Source organism: Tetrahymena thermophila (assembly GCF_000189635.1).
Source record: "Tetrahymena thermophila SB210 genomic scaffold scf_8254637, whole genome shotgun sequence".
NCBI lineage: Eukaryota > Ciliophora > Oligohymenophorea > Hymenostomatida > Tetrahymenidae > Tetrahymena > Tetrahymena thermophila.
Genome location: NW_002476406.1, coordinates 184,286 through 195,145, shown reverse-complemented (window position 1 = coordinate 195,145; position 10,860 = coordinate 184,286). Strand labels below are relative to the sequence as shown.

Below are 10,860 nucleotides of genomic sequence, written 5' to 3'. Positions count from 1 at the left end.
TAATAATAGGTTAACTTTTTATAAGAACTAATAAAATAGTAGGATAAACATACCGATTAAAAGTAGAAAGTTTTGGAAATACTTGTTTTGTGGGTTATTAATTAAGGAGAAAATAGATGACTTATTTTTCGAATTTTCTCTCTTTAATTATCATATTAAAAATATTTTAATTAAATAAGAGTGACATAATAATTATAAATTTGTTAATTATTAATTTTTACTTCAATATTAATCACTATTTTAATTTTGAGTTTTATGATTAATCAACTTTTAATTTTCACTTAAAAATCAATTATAAATAATACTATTAAAATAATCAATTTTTAATTAAATTTACTTCATAAATCTTGTATATTAAATTTACGTATTATTGTTTTGGTACATCTATACATAAATATTATTAAAAGAATATAATTTTATTTTTATATTATTTGTCTTGTTTATGATCTGTTAGTTGGTTAGTTAACTTACTTACCTTAATAGTGTAAATACATACTAATTTTAATTTTTTTATCTTAAATGTGATTGATTAATTTTTTATTACTTTCCAAAATACAATTGATAAATCTTTTATAGTAAGTACAAAATGTAAAAATGAAGAGTTATTTTTTAACAAATTATCAACAAAAATGCTACAAATAAAATATATTTATTAAAATTTAAAATAAATTTAATCATCTAAATATTTAACTAAAAGTAGTAAAATAGAAAGTAAATGTAATTCAGACAGCATTTTAATAATCTATTATTTGGATATAAATCATAGCTTTCTGATGTTTTTAAAAATCTAATCTGAACATAATATTTGCAGTATTATTTATATCTCATTATGGATTGATTAAATATCAAATACAAATTAAAAATTTGATAAAAAAAGTGAAAAATATTTATTTATTTATTAAAAAATATTTGTAAAAAATTAATGATCTAATAAATTATATCATTATATTAATTGGTTCAAAAATTTACCTTAATTTTATATAATTTATGAGATTATAATGGGGTAAAACATATAGCTATTATCGGATAATTATTGTGAAAAATATTTTTTCAAAAAGAGTTTTAATTAAATAAAAATGTAAATATAAATGAATATATATAAAATAATAGATTGTCTCTGAACTAATATTATTAAAGATTATACCTTAATAATCAATATCATATTCATTATTATGTTAAGAAAACTAATTTAGTTGTTTGTACTTAAAATTCAAAATATTTTTATTTAAATGCATATATTATAATTTATAAAATAAATAAAAAATTTACAATTTATTGTTGTATTTCTTTTATATTAATATTAATACTCAAACATTTTTTAAAATATTTGAGTCAAATTAATAATAAAAAGTGGAAAAATTTGTTAGGTGGGTTATTAATTAAGGAGAAATAAGATTATTTATTTTTCTAATTTTCTCTCTTTGCTTTTGACTAAACTAATTTTTTCAAAAGATTACTATTACCTGTGTAAACAGCTCTTAACAATTCTACTTTGTGATTAGTTAATTATTAAATTTTACCCAAATATGAAATTTAATGTTTTATATTTACTATAAATTTGTTGTCTTCTTTATGATTTATTAATTAACACTTTACCTAAATAGTGACCATAAATACTAATCGAAATTTTATTGTCTGATAGGTGATCAATTAATTTTTTTCTTATTTACATAAATAAGATTCATAAATCTTTTATACTAAAAAAATGTAAAAATGAAGAATGATTTTTTAACAATACATTAACAAAAATACTACAAATAAAATATAGTTACTAAGATTTCAAAGATATTTTATTTTTAAAATATTTAACTTAAAGTAGAAAAAATAAGTAGTTTATGAAATTCAGACAGTATTTTAATAAAACTTTTTTTGGGATATAAATGTGTAGCTTTCTGATTTAGTTAGCTAGATAATCTAATCTGAAGATAATATTTACAGTATTATTTATATCACATCATGGATTGATTATATATTGAAATACAAATATAGCTCATAGATACTCGAAATCATTTTATAAGCACAGTAGTTAATATTTTTAAATAAAATAAATTTTGTTGATATCTTTTATCTTTATATTTTAAGGAAAAGAAATATGACGTAATTCATAAATAAAATACTTTTATTTTGTAGTATTTGTTGATTTTATTTAATTATCAGAAATTAATCAACTTTTTATTTAAGAATACAGACATAATAAGGAAAGATATAATTAATTTAATTAAAAAAGCAATTTATAAAATGGAAAATACAATGTAAAATTAAAGAAAGGTTTAATAACAAAGTAAATCATAAAAAGAAAGTAGATTTATTTTTATCTTATTAAATTTTATAAATTTCGAATTATTATTAGAAAAGCGAGATTAGTAGCAAGACAAAAGCACAACAATTAAATTTGAAAACCTCTAAGAGTAAAATTTTAAACTCTTGATGATATTAAAAATATTTTATTAAAAGATATATTATCAACTCTGGAAAAAGATATGAAAATGAAGAATTTAAGCAAAATATTTAAGAAAATATGATGTTTGGTCAAGATGACTAGAACCACTTACAGGAAGAAACTTTAAAATATTTAATGTATGCAAAAATATAAGAAGATAGACAGAAAAAAAAGGATTGCAATAAGAAATATGTTATTGAGTAAAAAGTTATACTTTCTAAAAAAATTGGTAAAATATTTTATAATTTAATGCTTTTGTAAAGTATTAATTAATTTACTTTTAGGAAAAAAGCTAGAAGCCAATCAAGAAGTAAAAAAACAATAAAAATAATAAATTACTGAGAAATAGAGGTTTTTTGAAAAGAGAAAAGAATAATTTCAAAAAAATGAAAGTCTATTATCAAAATTAGAAGATTCTTTTTAGAATAATAAAAGTAACTTTAATACTCTCTGGGAAAATTCTGAAAATAATTTAAAGGCTCAAGTAGATATGATATCTGAAAACATTTTGAAGCCAATTTAAGTAAACTTGAGTTAAAAAGAAATTAGTATTACCTTGTGTAACTAAAATCAGCTTATCATCGGGCGTTCAGGTACTGGTAAAACAACAACAGCAGTTGTAAAGCTAACTTCTATGCAAATGGGCTATGACAAGGCATAGTAAAGTAATAAAAATTCATAAAAATCAGAAGAGCTCAGAATTTGCTTTACAACAATATCTAATTTCCTAACTCTAGATGTAGAAAATTTTTTTCTAAGGATAATGAACAAATCTAAGCTCATAAGCTTCTCAAAACCAAATACGCTTTCTCAAATTAAGAAATGGCCTCATTTTACAAACTTAAAAGAACTAATTCTATAAATAGATGGAAATTTAGCAGTACCATTTATATAGAGAGACGATATTGGAAAAATAATTTAAGCATAAAATATGGAGATTAATTTAGAAAATCGTTTAATTGTAAAATTGAAAGATGAGATAGATAATAATTTATATTCAGAAATTGGTGTTAGATAGTTTGTTGATGAGTTTTGGTAATCAAATAAAAAAAGTTTTGATTAAGGAAAAGTAGATCCTTATGTAGCTTTTTCATAAATCAACTCATATATAACTGGTAATTTATTGATTTAATAATTTTATATTTACTTAAGAATAAGATGAATTGTTTATTAGTTCAAATATTGAAATTTATTTTAATTTTTATTTAAAAAAGGAAATTAGGCAAGCCATTAAAATGAGGACAACATGATATCTGAAGAGAAGTACTTAAACTTAGTAGGAAAAAGCAAAACCGATTTAGAATAAGAATAAAAAATGATCATATATCAGATCTGCAAAGAATATTAATAATGGAAGTATTCAAAAAAATATTTCGATTTTAATGATGTGATAAATTACATTATCAAAAATATTATTGGAGTAAATTTTAACTTGATAAAATATTCATCTTTTATTTTAATGTATTTTATAATAGGGTAATTATGATTCAGTAAACGGATATTTCCATTATTTGTTTGTTGATGAAGTTCAAGATCTCAACTGCGCCAGCTTGTATTTGCTCTGTTTATTGACTGAATAAAACGTTTATCTTGGCGGCGATACAGCATAAACTATTAGTTAAGAAAATTGTTTTAAATTTGCAGATTTAAAGGCCATATTTTCTGAGAATAATAAGGATGATCATTATTAAGCAAACTAAGTTTTAACTTCAGAATTAAATGAAACTTAATTAATACAAAATTTTAGATCACATGGATAGATAATAGAGTTAAACAATGCGATTGTGGAGCTTTTGAGGATATTTTTCCCTACATCTTTGGATATTCTTAACCCCGAAATTTCATTTAATAAGGGCCCAAAGCCAATTTTACTAAATAAAAGAGAGCATCTATATAATTTTTTATCATAAGATTCTGATATAAATGAAAATGTTGATTATTTTGGTAGACTATAAGTTTATATAGTGAAGAACTAAGAAGAAAAAGCTAGTTTAAAGTAATTATTGCAAAAAGAAGGTAAAAAAGGATAGATATTCACTGTGCTTGAATCGAAGGGATTAGAATTTTAGGATGTAATAGCTTATAAACTATTATCTTCTTCCTTCTACTTTTGCAAATGTTGGAATGTCTTAAATTTACTGAAAATAAGTGAAGAAGAAATACCTATTGAAGATTTTAAATTGAAATATCATTGTAAATTACATTGATTTTCTATTAAATTTAAACAATTTCCATAATAAAAAGGCTAAATGTAAGAGGAATTTGAAGGTTCAACTTTTAGTAGAACTAAAGGATCTAATTTTGTCAAGATGAAAATTATTTCTAAATAAGAAAATACTGAAGCCTAAATCAAGAAAAAATATGCCTAAGATTTTAGCAAACTAATAAATGAGCTAAAAAATATCTATGTCACATTTAGTAGAGCAAGATCCAGAATATTTATATATGAAGAAAATATTTTTGTTGGAAAGTAAATCAAAAATCCTATAATTAAATTCTTAGAAGATCTAAGCGTTATAAAAGTAGAAGAATTAAATGAACAATTAATAGAAAAAATTATGGTAATTAACTTATTCAATTTTAAATAAAAGTTTAACTATTTATTTGATTTTTGATCAGAAATATAAAATTTAAATTTTAGAAACTAAAAACTACTGATCACTATCTAACTGAATTTTAATTATAAAAAATAGAAAGACCATTTAGATTACATAAAAAAACATGAGCCAATAAAAAACAATAAATAATAATTTATTTCTATGGCTGAGATGCTTATAGAAAGAAAACAATTCTTAGATGCTGCTTATTATTATGATACAGTAGGAGACGAATTAAATAAAAGAATGTAAATTGATAAAATATTTTTTTTATTTTAAAAAAATTTATTTTTAAATTACAGCTGTATTGGAAAGAATAAAATTTTTGAAGTTTAAAAAAAAATTGAAGACAAAAAGGATTAATTTGAAAAGGAAAAAAAACTAATGCTTCAAGGATAAGCAGATATCAAAAACTCAGTGTTTTATCAAAGCATAAAAAATGATCTTCTTGAAGCTATTGAAAATTTAAAGGGGTTATAAGAATTCGAACTAAAAGCTTAAGTTTATTTTAAACTTGGAATGTATAATGAAGCGCTTTAAAATTATAAAGAGTTTAAAATTTTGTTGTTGGAGTCTTCTAATTAGAATTAAGATCATAGCAAAATTAAAGAAGTTGATGATAACATTAAGCACATTTATTTCCTAAAGGCAGATCTTCTAGAAGCTTACATTAATAATTAAAATGCTTTAGAATAGAATTATAAAGAACTAGAGAATTTTTTAGAAAAAGATGGTATTTAAGATACTAAAGTTCAACTCTATTTATCATTTAGACTAAATGATTACGAAAAGCTATTTAATAACTTAATTAAATTCAAAGAAAATAATCTTATAGAAAAGGAAGACCTAATTCACATATTGCACTATTATTACCCTAAAATATTAGATATTAAGCTGCTGTAGATTATGCAAATAGATACAGACGGAAAATAAAAAAAGGATATATATAACTCTAAAACAATTTTAGGAAAAGTATTAATTAAATTAATTCAGTAATTAATTATTCCTTTTAAAGAAGAGTTTGTTAGAATAGCTAAAAGCAGATAAAACATGGAATTCTTTTAGGAATAATTGAAGCTTTTTAATTAGTTGTCTTAAACTGAATAACTCATAAATTTAGATAAAGATAAGTTTTACATCAATGGTGAGAATCTTATGTTATTCTACATAATGCTAATTTAATTCGATTGCTTAGAGTAATAGAAGAAATTTAATGACATATTGTAGTAATAAGAACTTTCACATTAAATTTTTGTTGATTAAATTCTTCAAAATAAGGATTAATAAAAAATAATATAAAATAAATTCGATGAAATGAAATAATTAACCTGGCTTTTATCTGGAAAATAAAAAGAAATTAGTATATCTTACTAATATTATTATGCATATCTAGGTTTGTATGACGAATTAAAAAATAGAAATCTAGTTACCTGCTCCTCAAACTTTCATTAATATTAAAACTTTACGTTCTAACTAATTTAACTAAGAAGGTAGGATTAGTATAAAAAATTCAATAACTTATATGATTAAATTTTCTATGTTTAGTCAGAAATTTCTAAAGGATAGTTGTTTAAGAAGAAAAATAAATAACATACTATTAATATGACTAACTATAAAAATGTTAATAGAGTTTTATAAAATCCAGAATTAAATAAGATTCTAAAAAATATTTTCAAAGATATATTTGATTTGATTAAAAAAAAAAATATAATTTCAAACAATCCAATAGAAAAGTTTATTAAATGTTAAGATTTATTCTTAAGTTTCTTTTTTTGCCTTAAAAAGTTGAAAAATTCAAAAATGTAACTATTAGAAAATGATTTTATCATAGAATTCACAAATCTGATTAGATTTTTCTTTAACTTTAATTATTTATTATTTGAAAGTTCTTTATTTGGTGAACTTAATGGCATATTTTAGGACGCATTCTGCTCATGCTTTGGGTAAATATTTTTATCACAAATAAAATAATAAACTCTAATTATTATAATAAATAATTCATAGTTTTTAAGAAATTAATTCAAACAAACTATTTCTTCAGTTAAATTTAAAAAAAAAATTTATTTCAAATTATTTAGGTTTATTAGTCCCTATTTACCTGGATAAGTAATATCCAATGAAGATTTTAAACATTTATGGTAGCTCATAGGATATAATGATTATTATTTAGTAAATGAAGATAATCCTTATTTAGATGAATCAATAGTTGAAAAAGATAGACTTATTTCACCAATTATATCACCAATATTCTCTAAATTAAAAATTATAGAAAAAAAAACTGCTGTTATGCTGTCTAAAAAATACTTTGTAAGATTTTATAAAATATTTAAAGAAATAAATAATTTTTTTTTATCAAAAGGGTTAATATTGCACTGAATTCTTGAAAAGATACTCTGATTTCTTAATGAAGTAAACATATGAAAAATATTATTAGTAGCTTAATCCTAAGAACAAAATCAAATATCCATTCTAAATACTTTATTTAAATGATTGTTTACAATAATTTATAGAAAAAATTAATCAACAAATTAGTATTCTTGAATAAAATATTCCAAAAAAACATGCTAGAGAGCATGAAATACAATCTATTAAAAACTTAATAGATTAAATTGAAAAAAGTAATTAAATAAACCAAAATGAATAAAAACTGTTAAACTTAAAAAGATTATTTAACAATAAAATAGAGAGTTAATATAGAGATAACTAAAAAAATAAAATGATTTTAAAAAAGATAAGATTGTTAGAGGATTCTCAAATATATTAATGCAAAAATAATATCATTTAATAAGGTTTAGTAATTAACAGCTTTTTATATAACAAAAACTTTTAAGTGAAAAGAGATGAAATTTAACAATATTTATTAAATGAGGCATCAAATACCCTTGCTTCTATCTTAAATAAAATTGAAAAATAAGATAATTAAAATGAAATAGATTAATTATTCGAAAATTTGAAAAAGTAAATAGCGGATTAGAATTAAAAATATAAAGAGTAGTTTGATAAATAATTTTTAATTGAAAAAAAAGAGAATATCAAAGAAAAATAAGATGATAAAGACATTTAATCTAAAAATTTGGAAAATAATTTTGATGATAAAGAAATTAAATTGTAGTAACAATAAAGTAAAGAAGAAGGAGAGTATTAAGGTTTAAATGAAACATAGGAAGAAATTTAAAATGAATCAGAAAGTATTCTCAAATCATGCGATGATATATTATATGCAATCACTATACTTAATATGTGTAATTAGAGATCAGTTTTAAGAGATCTTTTCAAGGGTTATGAAAATAATTAGTTAAGCTAATTTACTTAAATGTGCTTATAATTTTTTCAATCAAGAAATGTCTATGATAGAATTAATATTGGATTATTATCTAATTAATTACTCTTAATGTTTAAATAAAATATTAATACCTTAACTTAAGTAAATATTTTTTATGATTTTTATCTTTTTGCAAAAAATACCAATTTTTAATTTATTTAAAATACTTATTTTTAAAATATAGATTAATATTTTTAAGATTGGACTAGCTGAAGTATATTTGTTATTAAATATAACTGAAATTCCAGGTAAAATAAATGTTTCTATCCCCTATGGATTCGAAAACTGTTTTAGTTATCATAGTTAAACTCAAGAATAATTTAAAAATTAACAAGAAAAACATGATAAAAATAAAAATATAATTTATATAAAAGTGAAAACTTATAGCACTGATATTGATTATAAATTGGTATATTCATATATTAATGCCATTTTAGACTTGGTAGGTACTTTAAAACTAACAATAAATGATTAAATTTCATTTTTTAATATGATTTTACAAATTTTGATTTTCTTTTTAAAAAAAAAAACTGAGATAATTTACTAAAAAGAGTTTGCTAAAAAAATTTACACATTCTTAAATTATTTCTCTTAAAATATTAAGTTATTAAAAAATAACGATTAGTAACCATTTGAAAATTCGGAATAATATTCACAGCATTCTAATTAAGCTTACAAAGAAGAAAATTAATTAAAAAAACAACATTCATATTTCCTTTTTAGCTAGAAATTCCATAAAACATTTTTATATCTAGCTGAGCAAGCTGCTAATCCTTAAACTAAAAATGATTAAAATAATAAAAAGCCATATGACTTAATTGGCTTCATTAATTCAATTAGATATAGTGAAATATAATTCATTTTGATTATCTTTGAAAATTATTAAAGTATCTAATGTGAGTTGTAAATAGAAATATTAGAAAAATAAGAGGAAGTAATAAGCAGTAATCTAATAGATGAAGAAAATGAAATAAGATCACACATTATTAGAATTAGAAATGATTTAAACTCAAGCAATAACGAGGATTTAACAGAATAGGATTACATAAATATATTTTATAAACAAGATTTTGTTATTTTTATAAGCCAAGTAATCTTTTATAATAAAAAAACTTAACATCTATTTAAATAGGAATTTTAATAATAGTTACAACTATTTGAAGAAATATACTTAAAAGCAATAATTTAAGTTTAAAAAGTCCGTAAAATATTTTTATAGGAGCTAAGTTTAAATAAATTCAGCTCAAGCGAAAAATATATCTACATTATTTAAAAATTGAATAATTTAATGATAAAAGAGCAGGAATTTTATAGGTAAATGATTTTAGCTGAGGAAAAAATAGACAAAAGTTAAGAATTTAAGAATTATGTATAGAAACTTTCAATAGACTACATTAATTAAATGGAAAAAGTATATTCTAATTATTTGGATTACATAACAGAACCATTTGAAAAAATAGAAAAAGAAAGATTGGATATACACAAATTTATATAAGAATAAATCAATTCTATTTATTGATTTTATTATTTAAATACAAAATAAAAAGCCTTATTCGTATATTATTCAACATTACATATTTTTATCTTAAATATTTATTTTTTTTCAACCTTTTTAACAATGAAATATATATTTAATAGTACAATAAATATTTTGAAATATGTTTCGGACCTACATGAATAAACAAAAAAAATTAAAATTTTTTAATAATCGAAAGTTTTGGAAAAACTTGTTTTGTGGGTTATTAATTAAGGAGAAAATAGATTACTTATTTTTCTAATTTTCTCTCATTAATTATCATATTAAAAATATATTTATTAAATAAAAGTGACATAATAATTAAAATTTTGTTAATTATTAATTTTTACTTCAACATGAATCACAATTTTAATTTTGTGTTTTATGATAAATCAACTTTAATTTTCACATAAAAATCAATAAAAATTAATACAATTAAAAAAATCAGTCTTTAATTAAATATACGTCATAAATCTTTTATATTAAATTTATGTATTATTATTTTGGTACAACTATTTACATAAATAAAAGAATATAATTTTATTTTAATATGATTAGTTAATTATTAAATTTTACTTAAATATGATCTTTAATGTTTTATATTGATTATAAATTTGTTGTCTTCTTTATGATCTGTTAGTTATCATTATTACCTTAATAGCGTACATGCATACTAATTTTAATTTTTTTATCTAAAATGTGACTGATTAATTTATCTAATTTACTGAAAAATGATTGATAAATCTTTTATAGTAAGTACAAAATGTAAAAATGAAGAGTGATTTTTTAACAAATTATCAACAAAAATGCTACAAATAAAATATATTTATTAAAATTTAAAATAAATTTAATCATCAAAATATTTAACTAAAAGTTGTAAAATATATATTTAAGGAAATTCAGATAGCATTTTAATAATCTATTCTTTCGATATAAATAAATGCATAGCTTTCTGTTTTTAAATAATCTAATCTGAACATAATAT

The 10,860-nt window shown here is 20.1% G+C and overlaps 1 protein-coding gene across 1 annotated transcript; it reads left to right on the top strand. All coding sequences in view use genetic code 6, as the record gives it.

The window, feature by feature from the left end:
• Positions 1–2,092: 2,092 nt before the first annotated feature.
• TTHERM_00827200 (hypothetical protein) lies at positions 2,093–9,878 on the top strand (the record flags this gene model as incomplete). Its single annotated transcript, XM_001031366.3, has 15 exons — positions 2,093–2,129; positions 2,189–2,299; positions 2,351–2,408; positions 2,455–2,669; positions 2,725–3,555; positions 3,655–3,860; positions 3,916–4,633; positions 4,685–5,001; positions 5,134–5,285; positions 5,340–6,980; positions 7,116–7,344; positions 7,397–8,461; positions 8,544–8,768; positions 8,964–9,449; positions 9,579–9,878. 15 exons carry the CDS (start codon positions 2,093–2,095, stop codon positions 9,876–9,878), a joined length of 6,591 nt encoding a protein of 2,196 aa, XP_001031366.3.
• Between the last annotated feature and the right edge of the window lie 982 nt (positions 9,879–10,860).